This window comes from Staurois parvus, unplaced genomic scaffold (assembly GCF_062004578.1).
Source record: "Staurois parvus isolate SC_StPar_1 unplaced genomic scaffold, SC_StPar_1.0 ptg002155l, whole genome shotgun sequence".
NCBI classification, from domain to species: Eukaryota; Metazoa; Chordata; class Amphibia; order Anura; family Ranidae; genus Staurois; species Staurois parvus.
The window spans coordinates 122,437-149,747 of record NW_028319951.1 but is presented as its reverse complement, the minus strand read 5'-3'; the positions used below and the strand labels follow the sequence as shown (position 1 = coordinate 149,747).

Below are 27,311 nucleotides of genomic sequence, written 5' to 3'. Positions count from 1 at the left end.
GAATGGTAAGAGATCAGCTACAGGAAGTGAATGCTGAGAGATCAGCTACAGGAAGTGAATGGTGAGAGATCATCTACAGGAAGTGAATGGTGAGAGATCATCTACAGGAAGTGAATGGTGAGAGATCATCTACAGGAAGTGAATGGTGAGAGCATCTACAGGAAGTGAATGGTGAGAGATCATCTACAGGAAATGAATGCAGAGAGATCTACAGGAAGTGAATGGTGAGAGATCATCTACAGGAAGTGAATGGTGAGAGATCATCTACAGGAAGTGAATGGTGAGAGATCATCTACAGGAAGTGAATGCAGAGAGATCATCTACAGGAAGTGAATGCAGAGAGATCATCTACAGGAAGTGAATGGTGAGAGCATCTACAGGAAGTGAATGGTGAGAGATCATCTACAGGAAGTGAATGCAGAGAGATCATCTACAGGAAGTGAATGCAGAGAGATCATCTACAGGAAGTGAATGGTGAGAGATCATCTACAGGAAGTGAATGGTGATAGATCATCTACAGGAAGTGAATGGTGATAGATCATCTACAGGAAGTGAATGGTGAGAGATCATCTACAGGAAGTGAATGCTGAGAGATAATCTACAGGAAGTGAATGGTGAGAGATCATCTACAGGAAATGAATGCAGAGAGATCATCTACAGGAAGTGAATGGTGAGAGATCATCTACAGGAAGTGAATGGTGAGAGATAATCTACAGGAAGTGAATGGTGAGAGATAATCTACAGGAAGTGAATGCAGAGAGATAATCTACAGGAAGAGAATGCAGACAGATTATCTACAGGAAGTGATGGAATCTCAAAATGGGGGCGGCTGGACTAGAAGTGGCATTGGAAAATGCTTCTATAATGCTTCTATTTATTATAAAAAGATAAATTCTGCCCCAAAAGGTGAACTTATCCTTTACACCTGACTGTGGATTTTACACAATTCTGTTGTTTCCAAATAGAAGGTCAGTATTCAGACTCACCCTCTTCCCAGTGTAGCGATATGGACGTGGATTGGAGCGATCTGGGAAGAGCTTGTCCAGCCGGGGCTCCCGCTCTTCCGTCATGCCATGACATGAGCTGATGGTCAGCAGGTCCACACGGAGGCCACCCAGGGAGTGGCAGAGCAGCTCACGGTGATAATAAATGGAGTCTGGGGGACTGCTGGACAGAGCAGCAAGGAAAACAATCAGGTGAAGTGCAAACCAGAGGATGGCAAAAGTTCCATTATAAATGATAACATACATTAAAAAAAAATGGTGCGATTTCAGGTGTGATTTGGGAAATTAAATTGTATATAATGAATGTGAGTCACCAGTCACACCACTGCGATTTAAAAATCACACGATTTGTGTGCAATTTCTGAACTTTCAATTATTTCTTGCAGTTTGCACTGCGATTTCCATTATATTCTTTGTATGTGAAATCGCAACAAAACTGCAGAAAAAGTCATACAGGAACTACTTTAGAAAGCGCGCTGCAGCAAAAACGCAAAATGTTAAGATGTGACATATTCATTCATTAGATGCGATTTAAATTCCCAAATCACACCTGAAATCGCACCGGTATGACTGGGCACTGAATGTGCGCTTTGCTGCAGCGTGATTTCTAAAGTAGTTCTTGCATTACTTTTTCTGCAGTTTTGTTGCGATTTCACATACATAGAATACAATGAAAATCGTACTGCAAATTGCAAGAAAATCGCTGAAAATATTCACAAGTAGCAACAACACCCCGGTCACACTGATCCCAGCTTAGAAATCATGCCACTTACAGTGAAGTCGCACAATTTCAAAGCCGGATGACACGCCAATTTTAGTTGCGATTTGCAAGACTTCTGACAAAGATGTCTATGCAAATCGCACCAAAAGTAGGGTATGCACTAATTTAGAAATCAGTGCAGCTCCAACCAAGTCAGAACCGCACCGATATGACCGCTGTAATTGCAGACAACTTGGGATACGATTTGCAAATCGCCTGACATGCAAATCGCACCCGATGTGACCGGGGGCTAAAGAACTACTTTAGAAATCATACCACAAAAATCGCACGTTAAAGACACTGACATTCATTAGATGTGATTTCAGATTGCAAATCGCACCTGAAATCGAATCTAGTGAATGTAAGTTTCTTAACGTGTGCGATTTACTGCGGCGCAATTTTTAAAGTAGTTCTTTCATTACTTGTTTCTGCAGCTTCGTTGCGATTTCACATACATAGAATAGAATGGCAATCGCACTGCAAATTGCAAGAAATCGTTGGAAATCTTCACAAGTAGCAATAAAGTCTTTAGAAATCGCACCTGTCACACCGGTGCAATTTGAGAACTGAAATCCCACCTGAAATTGCATCTAATGAATGTGAATGTCAGTGTCTTACTTCTTCTGCTGTTTTGCTGCGATTTCACGTTCATAGAATACAATGGAAATCACACTGCAAACTGCAAGAAATCATTGAAAATCTTTCAGTGCGACTTCTGAAGACTTTATTGCTACTTGTGAAGATTTTCAATGATTTCTTGCAATTTAAATTTTATTCCATTATATTCTATGTACATGAAATTGCAACAAAACTGCAGAAAAAGTAATGCAAGAACTACTACTATCAACTGTGGGTGTAGGATTATAACTTTTTTTTTTTAATATGGTTGAACTGGATGGACTTTTGTCTTTTTTCAGCCAGACTAACTATATATACACTTTAGAAATTGCACCAAAGAGCACATGTTAAGACACTGACATTCACATTCATTAGATATGATTTCAGGTGGGATTTCAGATTGTAAATCGCATCTAATGAATGTGAATGTCAGTTTCTTAACATATGCGATTTGCTGCAGCGCGATTTCTAAAGTCGTTCTTTATACCCCCTTTCACCTCGGGTGCAATTTGACATGCGGTTTGCATGCCAGGCAACTTACAAATTGTATGCCAAGTAGCACCCTATTGTCCACAATTACAGCGGTCATATCTGTGTCAAATTCCTCCCACTGATACCAATGATGGGGCACTATTCCTCCCACTGATACCAATGATGGGGCACTATTCCTCCCACTGATACCAATGATGGGGCACTATTCCTCCCACTGATACCAATGATGGGGCACTATTCCTCCCACTGATACCAATGATGGGGCACTATTCCTCCCACTGATACCAATGATGGGACACTATTCCTCCCACTGATACCAATGATGGGGCACTATTCCTCCCACTGATACCAATGATGGGGCACTATTCCTCCAACTGATACCAATGATGGGGCACTATTCCTCCCACTGATACCAATGATGGGGCACTATTCCTCCCACTGATACCAATGATGGGGAACTATTCCTCCACTGATACCAATGATGGGGCACTATTCCTCCCACTGACACCAATGATGGGACACTATTCCTCCCACTGATACCAATGATGGGACACTATTCCTCCCACTGACACCAATGATGGGGCACTATTCCTCCACTGATACCAATGATGGGACACTATTCCTCCCACTGATACCAATGATGGGGCACTATTCCTCCACTGATACCAATGATGGGGCACTATTCCTCCACTGATACCAATGATGGGGCACTATTCCTCCCACTGATACCAATGATGGGGCACTATTCCTTCCACTGATACAAATGATGGGACACTATTCCTCCCACTGATACCAATGACGGGGCACTATTCCTCCCACTGACACCAATGACAGGGCACTATTCCTCCCACTGATACCAATGACGGGACACTATTCCTCCCACTGATACAAATGATGGGGCACTATTCCTCCCACCGATACCAATGATGGGACACTATTCCTCCCACTGATACCAATGATGGGACACTATTCCTCCCACTGATACCAATGATGGGGCACTATTCCTCCCACTGATACCAATGATGGGGCACTATTCCTCCCACTGATACCAATGATGGGACACTATTCCTCCACTGATACCAATGATGGGACACTATTCCTCCCACTGATACCAATGTGATGGGGCACTATTCCTCCCACTGATACCAATGTGATGGGGCACTATTCCTCCCACTGATACAAATGATGGGGCACTATTCGTCCCACTGATACCAATGTGATGGGGCACTATTCCTCCCACTGATACCAATGTGATGGGGCACTATTCCTCCCACTGATACAAATGATGAGGCACTATTCCTCCCACTGATACCAATGATGGGGCACTATTCCTCCCACTGATACCAATGATGGAGCACTATTCCTCCCACTGACACCAATGATGGGGCACTATTCCCCCCACTGATACCAATGATGGGGCACTATTCCTCCCACTGATACCAATGATGGGACACTATTCCTCCCACTGATACCAATGATGGGGTACTATTCCTCCCACTGATACCAATGATGGGGCTCTATTCCTTCCACTGACACCAATGATGGGGCACTATTCCTCCCACTGATACCAATGATGGGGCATTATTCCTCCACTGATACCAATGATGGGGCATTATTCCTCCACTGATACCAATGATGGGGCTCTATTCCTTCCACTGATACCAATGATGGAGCACTATTCCTCCCACTGACACCAATGATGGGGCACTATTCCTCCACTGATACCAATGATGGGACACTATTCCTCCCACTGATACCAATGATGGGGCACTATTCCTCCCACTGATACCAATGATGGGGCACTATTCCTTCCACTGATACCAATGATGGAGCACTATTCCTCCCACTGATACAAATGATGAGGCACTATTCCTCCCACTGATACCAATGATGGGGCACTATTCCTCCCACTGATACCAATGATGGGGCACTATTCCTCCAACTGATACCAATGATGGAGCACTATTCCTCCCACTGACACCAATGATGGGGCACTATTCCCCCCACTGATACCAATGATGGGGCACTATTCCTCCCACTGATACCAATGATGGGACACTATTCCTCCCACTGATACCAATGATGGGGTACTATTCCTCCCACTGATACCAATGATGGGGCTCTATTCCTTCCACTGACACCAATGATGGGGCACTATTCCTCCCACTGATACCAATGATGGGGCATTATTCCTCCACTGATACCAATGATGGGACACTATTCCTCCCACTGATACCAATGATGGGGCTCTATTCCTTCCACTGATACCAATGATGGAGCACTATTCCTCCCACTGACACCAATGATGGGGCACTATTCCTCCACTGATACCAATGATGGGACACTATTCCTCCCACAGACACCAATGATGGGGCACTATTCCTCCCACCGACACCAATGATGGGGCACTATTCCTCCCACTGATACCAATGATGGGGCACTATTCCTCCCACTGATACCAATGATGGGGCACTATTCCTCCCACTGATACCAATGATGGAGCACTATTCCTCCCACTGATACAAATGATGAGGCACTATTCCTCCCACTGATACAAATGATGAGGCACTATTCCTCCCACTGATACAAATGATGAGGCACTATTCCTCCCACTGATACCAATGATGGGGCTCTATTCCTTCCACTGACACCAATGATGGGACACTATTCCTCCCACTGATACCAATGATGGGGCTCTATTCCTTCCACTGATACCAATGATGGAGCACTATTCCTCCCACTGACACCAATGATGGGGCACTATTCCTCCACTGATACCAATGATGGGACACTATTCCTCCCACAGACACCAATGATGGGGCACTATTCCTCCCACAGACACCAATGATGGGGCACTATTCCTCCCACTGATACCAATGATGGAGCACTATTCCTCCCACTGATACAAATGATGAGGCACTATTCCTCCCACTGATACAAATGATGAGGCACTATTCCTCCCACTGATACCAATGATGGGACACTATTCCTCCCACTGATACCAATGATGGGGCACTATTCCTCCCACTGATACCAATGATGGGGCACTATTCCTCCCACTAATACCAATGATGGAGCACTATTCCTCCCACTGATACCAATGATGGGGCACTATTCCTCCCACTGATACCAATGATGGGACACTATTCCTCCCACTGATACCAATGATGGGGCACTATTCCTCCCACTGATACCAATGATGGGGCACTATTCCTCCCACTGATACCAATGATGGGACACTATTCCTCCCACTGATACCAATGATGGGACACTATTCCTCCCACTGATACCAATGATGGAGCACTATTCCTCCCACTGATACAAATGATGAGGCACTATTCCTCCCACTGATACAAACAATCGAGCACTATCCCCCTTCCCCCCCAAATACCAAAGATGAGGTATTGTTTAATGCCACACCAATACATTTTTTTCTCTTAATGGCCAGTCTAGCCCCCCTGAAGTCTGAAGGACAGGAAACTGGCCCTTTGTTTAGAAAGTTTGGTGACCCCCTACTCAAATCCTAGTACACACGATCAGAAAAACATAATAAAATACTGTTTTTGAAACAATCATACCAATAAACTGATCATTAGTACACAGCTTTCATTTGAAATGATTCAAAGGGACAAGCACAAACATTTTTCTCGTACGATACCAGATTGAACAATTTTCGTTTAATTAGTACATTTTTTGTCTGAAAATACATCACTTCTGAATTTTTATTCTGTTGTACAAGTAATTTTGTAACTTTAGTAACCTTGATATGAGATTATCATGCAAAACAAACAAAGGATCATTCATCCAATATTCTCATCATGAGTATGAGGCTTAAGTCACTGACTTGGAACAAATACTTAGTGGTGTCAGTATTCCTGATCTACATAATGATTTTAAATCAATGACTCACTCAAAGATCCAAGCTCAGGGACGCACCATTGCCGAGCCCCTGGGACGCACCGTTGCCGAGCCCACGGGACGCACCGTTGCCAAGTTTGAGGATGCATCACTGCCAAGCCCGGGGACGTACCATTGCTAAGCCCGGGGACGTACCATTGCTAAGCCCGGGGACGTACCATTGCTAAGCCCGGGGACGTACCATTGCTAAGCCCGGGGACGTACCATTGCTAAGCCCGGGGACGTACCATTGCTAAGCCCGGGGACGTACCATTGCTAAGCCCGGGGACGTACCATTGCTAAGCCCGGGGATGTACCATTGCTAAGCCCAGGGACGTACCTGCCAGGAGACATCAGTCTGCAGTCGCTGAATCGGTCGTCCAGGCCGGCAAGCATCTCCTGGCTCTCCTCATATGAAAACGGGAAACAGAAAGCAAAGTATGTTGTGGCTCCACGGCAATCCAGAAAACGATGTACAAAGGACAAGATGAACTGGTTGTCCACCATCTGAGGGAAGAACCAAGGTTTCAGATGCAGGTTTTACAATAAAGTGATATTAACCCCTCATGCACTTTCAGCAGCTGATTACCACTTGCTGAGTATGCAGATTCTTTACCTTTTAATCCTTGCCTATATTCAGCTTGTGCCATGATCACTGCCCCAAGTTCCCTGTTACAGGGTGGCTACTTTCTCTTCCAGGATCCTACGGAGACACCTATGCATGCAGCGACTAAAGCTATGCCTTTCTAATCTGTGTGTATCAATAGAAACACACAGCATTATAGATTAGAATGGCAAAGCACTCCCCTGCTCCTTCTTCCTCTAAACTAACAGACTGACTACAGCCTGCCCTGTCCACAGTTAACTCTTTCCTGTGAAGACCGGAAGTTCAGGGAAGCAGCACTAAAAGTTGTAAACTACAAGTGTTGGGATAAGAATTTTAACAGTTTACTGGGGAATGTTTATTTTATTGTACTCAATGTGTTTAATTAAAACATTCTGAGGGTTTAAAGTAATTGTAAATGCTTGTGTTTTTTTTTTATAAATAATAAACATTTTACACTTAACTGCTCTGTGCAATGGTATTGCACAGAGCGGCCCAAAACCTCCTCTTTTGCGGTCTCCCAGCTCCTCCATCTCTTCATGTGCCGCCATATGAAGTCGCTTCCTATGGGAGCGCACTTTTAAGCTCGCTGCCGAGCAGGGCTGTTTGTTTCTCTAGACACACACAGCACGGCAGTGCCTGGAGAAGATCATTGAGCACCCACGGAAAAAAATGCCAAACTGCGCCTCCTTCCTTCCTCTTCATGATGTGCAAGTTTAGGGAATCCTACACCCAGCAGTCACTTGCCTGTCAAAATCACTACTCCTGTTAGCCTTGTAACAAAGGGAAAGCGCCCCCATGTCTACAGTAAACCATTGCGCCCAGGGCAGCCACCCCTCCAATCCACCCCTTGTCCCAGCTCTACAGCATGGCTCAGACCCACCTCCTGCTTCCTCCTCATAGGATTTGATTGACAGCAGCAGGAGCCAATGGTGAGAGACCAGCACCATTGCAAACGGGCAAAGCATTGGAACAAGTGTCTAAGGTAAGTATAAGGGGGGGTGAGGGGGCAATATAACAACTGGGACATTTTTTTTTACCTGAAAGTGTTACTAAACCCCGGACCCCTCATTCACTATATCCGCTCTCCCCGGACCCTGCATTCACTAGACCCGCTCTCCCCGGACCACGCATTCACTAGATCCGCTCTCCCCAGACCCCCCCATTCACTAGATCCGCTCTCCCCGGACCCCCCCATTCACTAGATCCGCTCTCCCCGGACCCCCCCATTCACTAGATCCGCTCTCCCCGGACCCCCCCATTCACTAGATCCGCTCTCCCCGGACCCCCCCCCGCATTCACTAGATGCGTTCTCCCCGGACCTCGCATTCACTATATCTGGTCTCCCAGGACCCCGCATTCACTATATCTGGTCTCCCCAGACCCTGCATTCACTATATCCGCTCTCCCCGGACCCCGCATTCACTATATCCGCTCTCCCCGGACCCTGCATTCACTATATCCACTCTCCCCGGACCCTGCATTCACTATACCCGCTCTCCCCGGACCCTGCATTCACTATATCTGGTCTCCCTGGACCCCACTTTCACTATATCCAGTCTCCCGGACCCCGCATTCACTATATTTGCAGGGATTGCATTAAGGCTGAAGCATTCTCTGCAGGAAGGTAACAAAACCTTGTGTATAGCAGCCCCCCCAAACACTTACCCGAGTCCCCTCATGATCCAGCAATGTCCACAAGAGCCTTGGTTCTCTGGGGACTCTCACTCCTGATTGGCTGAACCAGTAGCTCCCGCTGTTTTCAATCACAGCCAGTGAGCCAATCATGAGAGGGAGAGGGCAGGGCCAAGCCGCAGCTGTGTGTGGTTGGACATGCAGAGCCGTGGCTCGGGATCGCGCCTGCTCAGGTGCCCCCCGAGCAAGCTGCTTTCTGTGGTGGTACCCGACAGACAGGAGGAGCCCGGAGAGCCAGCAAGGGACCCAAGAAGAGAAGGATCCGGGCTGCTCTGTGCAAAACCACTGCACACAGCAGGTAGGTACAACATCTTTTTTTTTTTTTAAATACAAAGACTAAATTTTTTCAGTACAACTGTGCATTGCATGCACTCATTTCACCATGTTTTAGGGCTAGTTCACACGAGATGCAGTCCAGTGCGGGTTTTTTCTGCATCAAATGCATGCACAGTGTTTTCTATGTATTCCAATGGCCCTAGTTCACACCAGTGCAGTCAGTTCCAGTCAATTTCTGGTGCAGAAACTGTGTCAAAACTGCACCAGAACCGCGTGTGGTGTGAACTGTGAGCAAAAACGTATCCGGAATACATCCAGAGTGCGTTTCTGTGGTGCGAACTGACCCTTATTCTGCCAGAGGATTTCCCCCCCTCCCTGACCTGGCCATTTTTTGCGTTACGGCGCTGCGTTACTTTAACTGACAATTGCGCGGTCCTGCAACGCTGCACCCAAATTAAATTGATGTCCTTTTTTCCCCACGAATTGAGCTTTCTTTCAGTGGTATGTGATCACCTGTGCTTTTTTTTTGTGCTATTAAAAAAAAAATTTAAATTTTAGGGGAAAAAAAACAATATTTTTTACTTTTTGCTATTTAACATGTTCAGTAAAAAAAAAATCTAATTTCATCATACCTTTAGGCCAAAATGTATTCTGCTCCATGTCTTTGCTAAAACAAATCCCAATACGTGTAAATTAATTGGTTTACGTGACAGTTATAGCGTCTACAAATGGCGGTATATATACTGGTATTTTTTTTTTTAGTAATGGCGGCGATCAGCGACTTGTGGCGGGCATTCTGACACTTGGTGGGGACTAACTGCCATTGACATCCCCAGTGACACCAATACAGTGATCAGTGCTAATAAAAAGCACTGACTGTACTAATGACACTGGGCAGGAACTTTTGGGCGATCAAAGAGTTAACTGTGTGCGTTTTACAATGGAGATATGCCTCTTTGTATTTCTCTGCTGTGCATATAAATACAAAGCAGCATGTCCTTGCTGTTTACACACAGGTCTCTCCCCTGCCAGCTTCACTTTGAGATCGCCGGGTGCCCACGGGGAATCTCCAGCCGGGACCCAGTGATTGACATCCCTAGCCACCAATGGCGGTGCGGGTAGGGCAGCACGTGCGCCCCATACATGGATATGCAAATCACATGTATATATGGTTTTGCGCAGCCCTGCTACCCTGTAGCAGTAGTTCTACTATAGAGCGGCAGGCAAGCGGTTAATCTATATGCAAGTCATATTACTCTAAAGGTTTGTTGGGTAAGGGATGTATTTTTGCTGATGATACAAAAGGTGTGTAATAGGGTTGATAACCCTGGAGGTCTATATAACTTGGAACATGATTTACCATTGATGGGCGATTGGTCAAAGACGTGGAAACTGCAGTTCATTATTTCTAAAGGGATTATTTTTCCTTAGGTGCATTACTTCACTTTTAGAGAGTACAACATTGGGGGTACTGTGTTGACCAGCACTACAGAGGAAAAAAGATTTTGGGGTACTTATTTCAGATGACTGCAAAATGAGCAAACAGTGTGGCCAGGCAGTGGGGAAAGGGAATAGAATTCTGGAATGCATCACTAGAGGGGTCACCAGCAGAAGGAGGTCCTGATTCCTCTATATAGATCTTTATATCACTAGAGGGGTCACCAGCAGAAGGAAGGAGGTCCTGATTCCTCTATATAGATCTTTATATTACTAGAGGGGTCACCAGCAGGAGGAAGGAGGTCCTGATTCCTCTATATAGATCTTTATATCACTAGAGGGATCACCAGCAGGAGGAAGGAGATCCCGATTTCTCTATATAGATCTTTATATCACTAGAGGGGTCACCAGCAGGAGGAAGGAGATCCCGATTCCTCTATATAGATCTTTATATCACTAGAGGGGTCACCAGCAGGAGGAAGGAGGTCCTGATTCATCTATATAGATCTTTATATCACTAGAGGGATCACTAGCAGGAGGAAGGAGGTCCTGATTCCTCTATATAGATCTTTATATCACTAGAGGGGTCACCGGCAGAAGGAAGGAGGTCCTGATTCCTCTATATAGATCTTTATATCACTAGAGGGGTCACCGGCAGGAGGAAGGAGGTCCTGATTCCTCTATATAGATCTTTATATCACTAGAGGGGTCACCAGCAGGAGGAAGGAGGTCCTGATTCCTCTATATAAATCTTTATATCACTAGAGGGGTCACCAGCAGGAGGAAGGAGGTCCTGATTCCTCTATATAGATCTTTATATCACTAGAGGGGTCACCAGCAGAAGGAAGGAGGTCCTGATTCCTCTATATAGATCTTTATATCACTAGAGGGGTCACCGGCAGGAGGAAGGAATCCTGATTTCTCTATATAGATCTTTAGTTAGACCTCATTTAGAATACTGTGCCCAGCTCTGGAGATCTCACTTACAAAAAGATATTGATAAGATAGAACAAGTCCAGAGACAGGGAACAAAAACGGTGAAAGGTCTGGGGGGAGATAAAACATATCAGGAGAGACTTCAGGAACTTAACGTGTCCAGTATGGAGGAAGGAAGGGAAAGGGGAGACATGACTGAAACCTTTAAATACATCAAGGGGGTGAATAACGTTCAGGAGGGCAGGATTTTTTTACACAAAACCAAAATCAAGAACATGAGAAAATGACCTCCAACTAACTGGAGGAAAGTTCAAAACTAATCATAAAAAGTACTATTTTACTGAAAGAGTAGCTGATGCTTGGAATAAAACTCCAGCAGAGAGAGGTAGTGAGCCAGTCCACAGTAAATAGTTTCAAACATGTTTGGGACAAACATAGATCTATAGTTAAAAAAGTTAATGAAAAAAAAAAATATAAAAAAAAAAATATAAAAAAAAAAGCGACCACTTGGTCGCTTTCTGCCATCATGCTTCTATGAGATGTAGTTTTGTGGGCAGTGCCTACATCAGTTGAATCCGACCTCCTGCATGTCTCCTGCTCCTGCAAGAGTTTTACAGCCTAGGGATGATGTCACAGGGAGTAATAAAAACTATTTCTGGCTAAAGGAACAAGGTAAAAGAAAAGGAAGGGTATGCATAGAGGAATGGACAAAGGGTACATTTGGGTCTTGCACAGACAAATTAAACTGTATCAGCTGATAAAAGCAGCAGATGGGATTGTGACATATGGATGAACAGGGATTGGCTGTACTTGGGCTCAAATACATGACAGGTCATGTGACTGGAGTTCTGTACCTGAAAGGTGGGTCTCTCACGGACTCGTTCCCAGCGTGATCTGATAGGGACAGTGCGGACGAATGGTGCCATGCCCTGTGCATACAGCTTACTCTGCTTGTTCATGTTCATGATGTTTATCTTAATGAGCTTTCCGGGAGCTCCTCCACGTATGCTGAAATAGAACCATGACCTGCCAGAAAACAAAAAGACATCAGACAATTGCAAACATCTCGGGCATGACAGAGACTGCTCCGCATAGGAAGAGAAATGACAGCAACCACGAGAGAGAGAGGCAGACACACAGACATGATAAACCCAGACCCGAGAGAGAGATTCAAGCATGACAGTGACTGCCCCACACAGAAAGACACACATGACAAATGCTGCGTCGCACAGAAAGACATGAAGCAGACATGACAGCACCCACCCGAGAGAGAGAGAGAGAGAGAGAGACAGGCATGACCGACCCAGGCCCCTAATGAAGAGAGACAGACATGACCAACCCAGACCCCTAATGAGACAGGCATGACCAACCAAGACCCCTAACAAAGAGAGACCGGCATGACCGACCCAGACCCCTAATGAAGAAAGATGGCATGACCGACCCAGGCCCCTAACGAAGAGAGACAGGCGTGACTGACCCAGACCCCCAACAAAGAAAGATGGCATGACCAACCCAGACCCCTAATGAAGAAAGATGGCATGACCAACCCAGACCCCTAATGAAGAAAGATGGCATGACCAACCCAGACCCCTAATGAAGAAAGATGGCATGACCGACCCAGACCCCCAACAAAGAAAGATGGAATGACCGACCCAGACCCCTAACAAATAGAGACCAACATGGCCGAATGACGGCTTGATCAACCCAGATCCCTAACAAAGAGAGATGGCATGACCGACCCAGACCCCTAATGAAGAAAGATGGCATGACCGACCCAGGCCCCTAACGAAGAGAGACAGGCGTGACTGACCCAGACCCCCAACAAAGAAAGATGGCATGACCAACCCAGACCCCTAATGAAGAAAGATGGCATGACCAACCCAGACCCCTAATGAAGAAAGATGGCATGACCAACCCAGACCCCTAATGAAGAAAGATGGCATGACCGACCCAGGCCCCTAATGAAGAGAGACAGGCATGACCGACCCAGACCCCTAACAAATAGAGACCAACATGGCCGAATGACGGCTTGATCAACCCAGATCCCTAACAAAGAAAGATGGCATGACCAACCCAGACCCCCAATGAAGAGAGACAGGCATGACCGACCCAGGCCCCTAACGAATAGAGACCAGCATGGCCGACCCAAACTCCCAACGTAGAGAGAGACTGGCATGGCCGACCCAGCCCCCAACAAAGAGAGAGACTGGCATGACTGACCCAGGCCCCTAACAAAGAAAGATCGGCATGACCGATCTAGATCCTAATGGAGAATGACGGCTTGATCAACCCAGATCCCTAACAAAGAGAGATGGCATGACCAACCCAGACCCCCAACAAAGAGAGACCGGCATGACCGACCCAGACCCATAATGAAGAGAGACCGGCATGACCGACCCAGACCCCTAATGAAGAGAGACCGGCATGACCGACCCAGACCCCTAATGAAGAAAGATGGCATGACCGACCCAGACCCCTAATGAAGAAAGATGGCATGACCGACCCAGGCCCCTAACGAAGAGAGACAGGCATGACTGAATTAGACCCCTACCGAAGAAAGATGGCATGACCGACTCAGACCCCTAAAGAAGAAAGATGGCATGACCGACCCAGACCCCTAACAAATAGAGACCAGCATGGCCGACCCAGACTCCCAACGAAGAGAGAGATTGTCATGACCGACCCAACCCCTACCGAAGAGAGATAGCAAGACTGACCCAGACCCCTAACGAAGAAAGATGGCATGACTGACCGAACCAGACCCTTAACGAAGAGAGGCAGACATGACCAACCCAGGGCCCTAACAAAAGATGGTATAACCAAGCCAGATCCCTAATGAAGAGAGACAGGCATGACAAGACAGGTCTCTATGAAGAGACAGGCATGTCAAACCCAGACCCTACTGAGAAAGACATGCATGACAGACTTAAACCCATGCAGAAAGAGAAAAAACAGACATGATAAAGACCTCCCCATACAGAGAAAGAGAGAGACAGGCAAGACAGAGACCTCTCCACACAGAAAATACACACATGACAATGATGCCCTGCTGAGAGTGAGTGAGAGAAAGAAAGAGAGAGGGTGGGTTGGGGGATAGAGAGGGAAAGAGAGACACAGAGACCACCTTATGTATATTGGGACCAGTGTGATAAAAAGAATGTGTTCAGTATTACATGCGATCGGCCCTTTCAGCCCACATACCTGTTTCCATTCTCATACTCGGTCTCCGCACAGTCCGGTTTGGTCCAGACGTTAAACTCACAGTCCGCAGTCTGTGGTGAGCCACCAAATGTCGTGCTGTTGCCCCCATTGGAATTCTGGACATCGCCATCTGCGTCTGATCGCTCAACTTTTTCTACTCGAGCCAAATTTCCAGAGTCAAACTTGGAGCTGAAGAGTAACCCCCCGCAGCGGACTTCCATCACTGCGTGGTAGCAGCGGGAGGGTGCATTCTCTATTAAAAAAAAAAAAAAAAAAAAAAAAAGGTGAAGAACTTAGTATACCAATGGTTGGTGGTTATCATATGTCTACAAATCACTTTACAAAGAGCAAGGACTATTCACATTATTCACAACATTTGGGTGGAAGCAAATTTAGCATCTACCTTCTAGGCCAGGGGTCTCCAAAGTTTTTAAACAAAAGGGCCAGTTTACTCTCCTTTAGACTTTAGGGGGGCCGGACTGTGGCCGTTGAGAGGGGAAAATGTCCCAACGTCAGTGGGAAAAAAAACCAAGCCCCATCTTTGATGTCAGTGGGAGTACTACTGCCCCATTGTTGGCGTCACTGGGAGAAATTTTGCCCCATTGTTGGTGTCATTGGGAGGAATCGTGCCCCATCATTGGTATCATTGGGCCCCATCATTTGCGTCATTGGGAGAAATTGTGCCCCATTGTTGGCATCATTGGGAGAAATTGTGCCCCATTATTGGCGTCATTGGGAGAAATTGTGCCCCATTGTTGGCATAATTGGGAGAAATTGTGCCCCATTGTTGGCATAATTGGGAGAAATTGTGCCCCATTGTTGGCATAATTGGGAGAAATTGTGCCCCATTGTTGGCATAATTGGGAAAAATTGTGCCCCATTGTTGGTGTCATTGGGAGGAATCGTGCCCCATCATTTGTATCATTTGGCCCTATCGTTTGTGTCATTGGGAGAAACTGTGCCCCATCGTTGGCATCATTGGGAGAAATTGTGCCCCATCGTTGGCATCATTGAGAGAAATTGTGCCCCATCGTTGGCATCATTGAGAGAAATTGTGCCCCATCGTTGGCATCATTGGGAGAAATTGTGCCCCATCGTTGGCATCATTGGGAGAAATTGTGCCCCATCGTTGGCATCATTGGGAGAAATTGTGCCCCATCGTTGGCATCATTGAGAGAAATTGTGCCCCATCGTTGGCATCATTGAGAGAAATTGTGCCCCATCGTTGGCATCATTGGGAGAAATTGTGCCCCATCGTTGGCATCATTGGGAGAAATTGTGCCCCATCGTTGGCATCATTGGGAGAAATTGTGCCCCATCGTTGGCATCATTGGGAGAAATTGTGCCCCATCGTTGGCATCATTGGGAGAAATTGTGCCCCATCGTTGGCATCATTGGGAGAAATTGTGCCCCATCGTTGGCATCATTGGGAGAAATTGTGCCCCATCGTTGGCATCATTGGGAGAAATTGTGCCCCATCGTTGGCATCATTGGGAGAAATTGTGCCCCATCGTTGGCATCATTGGGAGAAATTGTGCCCCATCGTTGGCATCATTGGGAGAAATTGTGCCCCATCGTTGGCATCATTGGGAGAAATTGTGCCCCATCGTTGGCATCATTGGGAGAAATTGTGCCCCATCGTTGGCATCATTGGGAGAAATTGTGCCCCATCGTTGGCATCATTGGGAGAAATTGTGCCCCATCGTTGGCATCATTGGGAGAAATTGTGCCCCATCGTTGGCATCATTGGGAGAAATTGTGCCCCATCGTTGGCATCATTGGGAGAAATTGTGCCCCATTGTTGGCATAATTGGGAAAAATTGTGCCCCATTGTTGGTGTCATTGGGAGGAATCGTGCCCCATCATTTGTATCATTTGGCCCTATCGTTTGTGTCATTGGGAGAAACTGTGCCCCATCGTTGGCATCATTGGGAGAAATTGTGCCCCATCGTTGGCATCATTGAGAGAAATTGTGCCCCATCGTTGGCATCATTGAGAGAAATTGTGCCCCATCGTTGGCATCATTGGGAGAAATTGTGCCCCATCGTTGGCATCATTGGGAGAAATTGTGCCCCATCGTTGGCATCATTGGGAGAAATTGTGCCCCATCGTTGGCATCATTGGGAGAAATTGTGCCCCATCGTTGGCATCATTGGGAGAAATTGTGCCCCATCGTTGGCATCATTGGGAGAAATTGTGCCCCATCGTTGGCATCATTGGGAGAAATTGTGCCCCATCGTTGGCATCATTGGGAGAAATTGTGCCCCATCGTTGGCATCATTGGGAGAAATTGTGCCCCATCGTTGGCATCATTGGGAGAAATTGTGCCCCATCGTTGGCATCATTGGGAGAAATTGTGCCCCATCGTTGGCATCATTGGGAGAAATTGTGCCCCATCGTTGGCATCATTGGGAGAAATTGTGCCCCATCGTTGGCATCATTGGGAGAAATTGTGCCCCATCGTTGGCATCATTGGGAGAAATTGTGCCCCATCGTTGGCATCATTGGGAGAAATTGTGCCCCATCGTTGGCATCATTGGGAGAAATTGTGCCCCATCGTTGGCATCATTGGGAGAAATTGTGCCCCATCGTTGGCATCATTGGGAGAAATTGTGCCCCATCGTTGGCATCATTGGGAGAAATTGTGCCCCATCGTTGGCATCATTGGGAGAAATTGTGCCCCATCGTTGGCATCATTGGGAGAAATTGTGCCCCATCGTTGGCATCATTGGGAGAAATTGTGCCCCATCGTTGGCATCATTGGGAGAAATTGTTCCCCATCGTTGGCATCATTGGGAGAAATTGTGCCCCATCGTTGGCATCATTGGGAGAAACTGTGCCCCATCGTTGGCATCATTGGGAGAAACTGTGCGCCATTGTTGGCATCATTGGGAGAAACTGTGCGCCATCGTTGGCATCATTGGGAGAAACTGTGCGCCATTGTTGGCATCATTGGGAGAAACTGTGCGCCATCGTTGGCATCATTGGGAGAAACTGTGCGCCATTGTTGGCATCATTGGGAGAAATTGTGCCCCATCGTTGGCATCATTGGGAGAAACTGTGCCCCATTATTGGCATCATTGGGAGAAATTGTGCCCCATTGTTGGAGTCATTAGGAGGAATCGTGCCCTATCATTGGGCCCTATCGTTTGTGTCATTGGGAGAAATTGTGCCCCATTGTTGGCATCGTTGGGAGGAATTGTGCCCCATCATTGGTGTCAGTGGGGGAAATAGAGCCCCAAGGGCCGGATAAAAGCAAGCAAAGGGCCACATCTGGCCGCAGAGCCGCAATTTAAAAACCACTATCCTAGACTAAAGCCCTGCCCACAGGTGTCACAATCACAGCAATCCTGATGAGCGACTAGATACTTTTTTCTGATAGGTTACCCACTCCCAATTCCCGCCTAGGTGAGAATTACATCAGTTTGTCCCGCCCCCCCACCCACACACGCAACCTCCTGGGACAGGTCACACATCCCAGGAAACCGCAGGACCAGTCTGAAAAGCATTGCATGACCACACACATGCGCAGAGACATCAGTAAGTCACAGCTGGCTCCCAACATGGCAACACCGGGGATCCGAACCCAGCAAAGGATCGGCTCCAGTGAATACAGTGATGGACTCCTGGGCTGGTAAGCGTCTGCTCACCAAGTCAGCAGCTACAGTATTTCCAAAGGACTGGAGGAAGGTTCCTCCTTCAGTACCGTCCCTTGTGTGGATTTAAAATATAAAATATAAACTAAGATTTTAAAGTTACTGATGAATCCACTTTAACCAGTTGCAGACCTCCTCCTGTACCTCTACTGCTACAGTGTGGCCCCGCTGCGCTGGATCACAACCAGCATTACTGAGTAGGGGGTGGGCGTGCATGGCCACCACCCCGGCTATACTGTCATCTGCTGCACCATAAGCCTATCAGCGGGTGCCAGCCAATGATTTATGGCCGGGATCTGGCTGAGCGAATGATTGAAGAGAGCCCTGTGTTCCTTAATCACTTCACACTTTACACTTGTTAGGCACGCAGTTAACCCTTTGATTGCCCCTAGATGTGAACACCTTCCCAGCCACTGTCATTAGTACAGTGACAGTGTATAGCAGGGTTCTCCAAACTATGGCCCTCCAGCTGTTGATGTACTACAAGTCCCATCATGCTTCTTCCTCTGGGAGTCTTGCCTGTGGCTGTCAGAGCCTTACAAGGCCTTATGGGAATTGCAGTTCCTCAAGGAAGGATCAAATGATCGCTGGAAGGAAGGAGGGAAGGATCAAAACGATCGCTGGAAGGAAAGAATGATCAAAGGACTGCTGGAAGGGTCAAAACGGTCGCTGGAAGGAAGGGTCAAAACGGTCGCTGGAAGGAAGGGTCAAAACGGTCGCTGGAAGGAAGGGTCAAAACGGTCGCTGGAAGGAAGGGTCAAAACGGTCGCTGGAAGGAAGGTTCAAAACGGTCGCTGGAAGGAAGGTTCAAAACGGTCGCTGGAAGGAAGGTTCAAAACGGTCGCTGGAAGGAAGGTTCAAAACGGTCGCTGGAAGGAAGGTTCAAAACGGTCGCTGGAAGGAAGGTTCAAAACGGTCGCTGGAAGGAAGGTTCAAAACGGTCGCTGGAAGGAAGGTTCAAAACGGTCGCTGGAAGGAAGGTTCAAAACGGTCGCTGGAAGGAAGGTTCAAAACGGTCGCTGGAAGGAAGGTTCAAAACGGTCGCTGGAAGGAAGGTTCAAAACGGACGCTGGAAGGAAGGTTCAAAACGGTCGCTGGAAGGAAGGTTCAAAACGGTCGCTGGAAGGAAGGTTCAAAACAGTCGCTGGAAGGAAGGTTCAAAACAGTCGCTGGAAAGAAGGTTCAAAACAGTCGCTGGAAGGAAGGTTCAAAACAGTCGCTGGAAGGAAGGTTCAAAACAGTCGCTGGAAAGAAGGTTCAAAACAGTCGCTGGAAGGAAGGTTCAAAACAGTCGCTGGAAGGAAGGTTCAAAACAGGCGCTGGAAGGAAGGTTCAAAACAGGCGCTGGAAGGAAGGTTCAAAACAGTCGCTGGAAGGAAGGTTCAAAACAGTCGCTGGAAGGAAGGTTCAAAACAGGCGCTGGAAGGAAGGTTCAAAACAGGCGCTGGAAGGAAGGTTCAAAACAGGCGCTGGAAGGAAGGTTCAAAACAGGCGCTGGAAGGAAGGTTCAAAACAGGCGCTGGAAGGAAGAAAGAACGAAATGATCGCTGGAAGGAAGGATCGAATGATCGCTGGAAGGAAGGATCGAATGATCGCTGGAAGGAAGGATCGAATGATCGCTGGAAGGAAGGATTGAATGATCGCTGGAAGGAAGTAAGGATCAAATGATCGCTGGAAGGAAATAAGGATCAATCAAATGATCGCTGGAAGGAAATAAGGATCGAATGATCACTGGAAGGAAATAAGGATCAATCGAATGATCGCTGGAAGGAAGGAAGGATCGAATGTTCGCTGGAAGGAAGTAAGGATCGAATGTTCGCTGGAAGGAAGTAAGGATCGAATGTTCGCTGGAAGGAAGGATCGAATGTTCGCTGGAAGGAAGGATCGAATGTTCGCTGGAAGGAAGGATCGAATGTTCGCTGGAAGGAAGGATCGAATGTTCGCTGGAAGGAAGGATCGAATGTTCGCTGGAAGGAAGGATCGAATGTTCGCTGGAAGGAAGTAAGGATCGAATGATCGCTGACAGGAAGGATCGAATGATCGCTGACAGGAAGTAAGGATCAAATGATCGCTGGAAGGAAGTAAGGATCGAATGATCGCTTGAAGGAAATAAGGATCGAATGATCGCTGGAAGGAAATAAGGATCGAATGATCGCTGGAAGGAAATAAGGATCAATCGAATGATCGCTGGAAGGAAATAAGGATCGAATGATCGCTGGAAGGAAATAAGGATCAATCGAATGATCGCTGGAAGGAAGTAAGGATCGAATGATCGCTGAAAGGAAGTAAGGATCGAATGATCGCTGAAAGGAAGTAAGGATCGAATGATCGCTGACAGGAAGTAAGGATCGAATGATCGCTGACAGGAAGTAAGGATCGAATGATCGCTGACAGGAAGTAAGGATCAAATGATCGCTGGAAGGAATTAAGGATCGAATGATCGCTGGAAGGAAATAAGGATCAATCGAATGATCGCTGGAAGGAAATAAGGATCAATTGAATGATCGCTGGAAGGAAATAAGGATCGAATGAGCGCTGGAAGGAAATAAGGATCAATCGAATGATCGCTGGAAGGAAATAAGGATCAATCGAATGATCGCTGGAAGGAAATAAGGATCAATCGAATGATCGCTGGAAGGAAATAAGGATCGAATGATCGCTGGAAGGAAATAAGGATCGAATGATCGCTGGAAGGAAATAAGGATCAATCGAATGATCGCTGGAAGGAAATAAGGATCGAATGATCGCTGGAAGGAAATAAGGATCAATTGAATGATCGCTGGAAGGAAATAAGGATCAAACGAATGATCGCTGGAAGGAAATAAGGATCAATCGAATGATCGCTGGAAGGAACAAACGAACAAATGACTGATGGAAGGAAGGTTTAAATTATCAAAGGAAGAATCCAACGATCGATGGCAGGATTGAACAATCGATGGAAGGAAGTAACAAAGGGAGGATTGAACGATGTTCAAAGGAAAGAAGTACCAAATGATCGATGAAAGGAAGAACGGACTGAACAATTGTTCGATGAAAGGAAGGACGGATCAAACGAGCGATGGAAGGAAGGATCAAAACTGCTTCAGTGTGAACCTAGCCTTTAGGCAGCAAGGTTGACCAGGAAGGAGAGGTTAGGGTTAAAAAAAAAACACCCCCCTGAATCCATCAAAGTCACAAAGGATTGCTTCTTTCCATGCTGATGCCATTTCTGTGAAATAACATAGAAGTCTATAGGTTATTCTCCTGCAGTACTTCAGAATGTCTAAAGTCGCATCAATAGTTGCAGTGGAAATGGGAAGTGATATGGGGAAAACGCAACACAAACGCGGCACAAATGCATCAAAAAGATGGATAATGCGCAATGCTAAATTTAATGCAATGCAGGAAAAACGCATCAAAAACTCTGATGCGTTTTTTTATATGATTGTATCCTTACTATTGATGGAAATCCACTTCCCCGTGCGTAGCACATTGACTGAATGGGTTGTGGACTATAGATCAATTATTCCTATCAAAAAAGATTAATTGGGGTAACAAACAAAACGATAGTTTATTGAAGTGTGTGGGGTCACCATAACAGGGCAAAACTCTCCCAATGCCCCTGTGGAGTACCAGTTATGTTCATTCATACTACAGTTTTTCTAATGACAGGTGCTCTTAAAACCATCTATTGGAATGGATGAATGACTGGCGATGTCGATGTGTTTTCTGTCGCCCCGCGTTACTCACCATCACATGCTGGGTTATGTTGTCCTCACATGCTGTCCTCTTCTACAGCCTAGACAAGGAAGCAGAAAGGTGAAAAAACAATTATTGACACGTTTTACTTTCATTAGATTCTTATTGGTTTTATTAGAAAAGAGAAATAAACAACCCGTATCATGTTACTAGTGAACACAGAAAAAAGAAAAGACAATAACAGGGTCTCTGTGATTCTCTATGCAATGCAAGCAGATCCTGGCTGGTGGAGGAGCTGGCAGGATGCTGTATATAGCTGTATAGAACATTGTAGCACCCTGCTTCAATACTCCTCTCAGCTCTAATGCAAGCAGTGGGCTGGCTCTTGGGAGGAATTATGCAAATTATTATTATACAGGATTTATATAGCACCAACAGTATGCACAGTGCTTAACAAAATAAGGGCAGACAGTACAGTCCCAATACAATTCAATACAGCAGCAATCAGAGGGCCCTCTGCTTGTTAGCACTTCCAATCTAAGAGACATCAAAAGGCCTGAAAAAACCGCCTCCCATGGACTATTTACTTCCAAATCAGGTGAACGGTGTAGGAATTACAACAGTTTGCATATGTGCCTCCCACTTGTTAAGGGACCAAAAGTAACGGGACAATTGGCTTCTCAGCTGTTCCATGGCCAGGTGTGTGTTATTCCCTCATTATCCCAATTACAATGAGCAGATAAAAGGTCCAGAGTTCATTTCAAGTGTGCTCTTTGCATTTGGAATCTGTTGCTGTCAACTCTCAAGATGAGATCCAAAGAGCTGTCACTATCAGTGAAGCAAGCCATCATTAGGCTGAAAAAACAAAACAAACCCATCAGAGAGATAGCAAAAACATTAGGTGTGGCCAAAACAACTGTTTGGAACATTCTTAAAAAGAAGGAACGCACCGGTGAGCTCAGCAACACCAAAAGACCCGGAAGACCACGGAAAACAACTGTGGTGGATGACCGAAGAATTTTTTCCCTGGTGAAGAAAACACCCTTCACAACAGTTGGCCAGATCAAGAACACTCTCCAGGAGGTAGGTGTATGTGTGTCAAAGTCACCAATCAAGAGAAGACTTCACCAGAGTGAATACAGAGGGTTCACCACAAGATGGAAACCATTGGTGAGCCTCAAAAACAGGAAGGCCAGATTAGAGTTTGCCAAACGACATGTAAAAAAGCCTTCACAGTTCTGGAACAACATCCTATGGACAGAGGAGACCAAGATCAACTTGTACCAGAGTGATGGGAAGAGAAGAGTATGGAGAAGGAAAGGAACTGCTCATGATCCTAAGCATACCACCTCATCAGTGAAGCATGGTGGTGGTAGTGTCATGGCGTGGGCATGTATGGCTGCCAATGGAACTGCTTCTCTTGTATTTAGTGATGATGTGACTGCTGACAAAAGCAGCCGGATGAATTCTGAAGTGTTTCGGGAATATTATCTGCTCATATTCAGCCAAATGCTTCAGAACTCATTGGACGCCGCTTCACAGTGCAGATGGACAATGACCCAAAGCAGACTGCAAAAGCAACCAAAGAGTTTTTTAAGGGAAAGAAGTGGAATGTTCTGCAATGGCCAAGTCAATCACCTGACCTGAATCCGATTGAGCATGCATTTCACTTGCTGAAGACAAAACTGAAGGGAAAATGTCCCAAGAACAAGCAGGAACTGAAGACAGTTGCAGTAGAGGCCTGGCAGAGCATCACCAGGGATGAAACCCAGCGTCTGGTGATGTCTATGCGTTCCACACTTCAGGCTGTAATTGACTGCAAAGGATTTGCAACCAAGTATTAAAAAGTGAAAGTTTGATTTATGATTATTCTGTCCCATTACTTTTGGTCCCTTAACAAGTGGGAGGCACATATGCAAACTGTTATAATTCCTACACCGTTCACCTGATTTGGATGTAAATACCCTCAAATTAAAGCTGACAGTCTGCAGTTAAAACACATCTTGTTTGTTTCATTTCAAATCCATTGTGGTGGTGTATAGAGCCAAAAATGTTAGAATTGTGTCGATGTCCCAATATTTATGGACCTGACTGTATATTAGTTTCACCTTTTAAGTTGCATTACTGAAATAAATGAACTTTTGCAAGACATCTACAGGTGAAACTCAAAAAATTAGAAAATCGTGCAAGTCGCTCAAGTCGGGCCGACATCCGACTTTAAAATCATGCGGTCACACCGGGGAAGGAGCAGGTTAAGAGTCCGTATATGCGCACATTTTTTACTCGTGCGGTAAATGCCACATCAACTGACATTCTCAATATCGCATGAGGTCATTGGAAAAAAATGTGTCATGTGATCCAATCATTTCATACGATAGTCTTTAGTGAACTGAACCCAGGATTACTTTTTGAAGAGACGGCCTTTATAAGAGCAAACAGGAGAGCTGGGAAACCCCGGATGGTGACAATAACGCCGCTGCCGGATCTAATTCCTTTCTTTGTGTTCTGGCCGCCTGTCCAGTGTGGTGGAATGAAAAGAATGGACCGTTCCTATGAAAACCATGCTAGGAGTCTCAACACAGAAAAACATAACACACTATAGACATTGCCATGCAACAACTGCCCAGCATGAATGAATGGACTCCACATATAGACACTGATATCATGGCAGCCTATACACAGCAAACGCAGAGTGAGGGCTCATTACATAGACCACAGGGGGGGGCAGTTAACCACTTTCCCTCCTGAGGATTCCCCCCCCCCCCCCCCCCCTTCCTGACCAGGTAATTTTTTGCAATAAGGCACTGCATTACTTTAACTGACAATTGCGCAGTCATGCAACACTGCACCCAAATTAAATTTACGTCCTTTTTTTTCCCCCCCAAATAGAGCTTTCTTTCAGTGGTATTTGATGGCCCATGAGTTTTTTATTTTTTGCGCTCTAAACAAAAACTGACAAAACAAAACAAAAAAAAAAAAAAAATGACAAAACAAAAAAAATGACTGACAATTAAAACAAAAAATAGATATATTTTGGACTTTTTGCTATAAAACATATCCAAAATAGTTTATAAAAAAATCAAATTTTGTCATAAATTTAGACCGAAATGTATTCTGCTCCATGTCTTTGCTAAGAAAAAAATCCCAATACGTGGAAATTAATTGGTTCACGTGAAAGTTCTACAAAAAGGTGGTATAGTCAGGGGTGTATTCAGGTTTCATGCTGTCCTAGGCAACACAAAAAGTGGACCCCCCCCCCAAGAGAGACCCCCATCTCCCACAAAGAAAGCTTGACATTGACCAACAAAACCCCAGCCCCCCCCCACCCGAGAGAGCCTTCAATTACCACTGCCCCCCACACACTGGCAACACATCCCCACCCCAGCAAGAGAAAAGACACTCACCTTCACAGCTCCAGACATCCCTGGGAACAAGAGTCAGGCTCTGCATACACCATCAAGCAGCCCGCAGCCTCTCTCAGACCCCACCTGGTCCCCGTGCTGCGTGTGTCCCTTCTTCCATCCCTTCTTTTGGGGGGTTGCGCTCCCCCCTGAAAAAATGACACCCTAGGCAAATGCCTTGTTTGCCTTGTGGTAAATACACCCCTGGGTATAGATACTGGGATTTTTATTTTACTAGTAATGGCAGCGATTGGTGACTTATAGCGGGACTGCAGTGGGCATTCTGACACCGGGGGGGGGACTGACTAACTGCCACTGACATCCCCAGTGACACCAAAACAGTGATCAGTGCTAATAAAAAGCACTGACACTGTACTAATGACACTGGGCAGGAAGGAGTTAACATCTGGGGCGATCAAAGGGTTAACTGTGTGCTGTGTTGTGATTTACTCGGGAGACATGCTGCTGTGTACACATGGGGGGGGGGACTAACTGCCACTGACATCCCAGTGACACTAATACAGTGATGAGTGCTAATAAAAAGCACTGACACTGTACTAATGGCACTGGGCAGCAAGGGTTAACATCAAAGGGTTAACTGTGTGCTGTGTGTGTTTTACTAGGGAGACGTGCTGCTGTGTACACACGGGGGGAGGGAAACGACGACTAACTGCCACTGACATCCCAGTAACGTGCTAATAAAAAGCACTGACACAGTACTAATGACACTGGGCAGCAAAGGGTTAACTGTGTGCTGTGTGTGTTTTACTAGGGAGACGTGCTGCTGTGTACACATGGGGGTGGGGGGGGGAACGACAACTAACTGCCACTGACATCCCAGTGACACGTGCTAATAAAAAGCACTGACACTGTACTAATGACACTGGGCAGCATCAAAGGGTTAACTGTGTGCTATGTGTGTTTTACTAGGGAGACATGCTGCTGTGTATTTCTCTGCAATACAAAGCAGCCTTTTCTTGCCGACAGGGGAGAGACCTGTGTTGTTTACATACAGACCTCTCCCTTGTCAGCTCCACCGATGATCACCAAGTCCTGGCTGAGAATCGGACCCGGTGATTGACATGTAGAGGAGCCAATAGCGGCGCGGGTAGGGAGTGTGCGTGCCCTCTACCCAGAAAAAAAATCATCGGAAATCACCGGGCATCAGCGAGTAATTACCGGCCGGGACCCGGTGACTGACAGCCGCGGCTGCGAATGGTGGGGCAGGTAGGGCGCACGCCTCCTATCTAGAAATGCAACATCATGTATATATACACGTGACTCTGCACATCCCCAACGCCCAGTAGCAATACTTCTGCTATAGGGCGGTCGGGAAGCAGTTAAAGCAGGCAGTTGAGCCACGGTTTTTCTGCCTCTTGACCGCCCCACAGGCATAGCTAAAATGAAACAGCATGTTGAATTATAGCTTCAAACATGCGGGGAAGCATAGATCTATACTCAAAAAAGTAAAAAAAAATAAAAGTCTGTCGTCACTTTTCTGTGTTTATATTAATTCAGTCACAGCATTTACCCCCCTCCCCCCCCCCCACGTGCGATCGTGCAGCGCTGCACCCAAATGAAATTTACGTCCTTTTTTTCCCCCACGAATACAGCTTTCTTCGGTGGTATTTGATCGCCTGTGAGTTTATAGGACCA

The 27,311-nt window shown here is 46.2% G+C and overlaps 1 protein-coding gene across 1 annotated transcript in view; it reads right to left on the bottom strand.

Moving 5' to 3' along the window:
• Positions 1 to 27,311, bottom strand: part of AGBL5 (AGBL carboxypeptidase 5) — a 160,131-nt gene that overhangs the window by 108,332 nt on the left and 24,488 nt on the right. Inside the window, exons 2-6 of the mRNA XM_089665235.1 lie at positions 22,306 to 22,354; positions 14,921 to 15,173; positions 12,574 to 12,745; positions 7,112 to 7,278; positions 987 to 1,167 (exon numbers count right to left, since the gene is read on the bottom strand). Coding sequence (XP_089521361.1) covers positions 987 to 1,167; positions 7,112 to 7,278; positions 12,574 to 12,745; positions 14,921 to 15,141 — 741 coding nt within the window. The 5' untranslated portion in view covers positions 15,142 to 15,173; positions 22,306 to 22,354. The remainder of the gene's footprint in view (positions 1 to 986; positions 1,168 to 7,111; positions 7,279 to 12,573; positions 12,746 to 14,920; positions 15,174 to 22,305; positions 22,355 to 27,311) is intronic.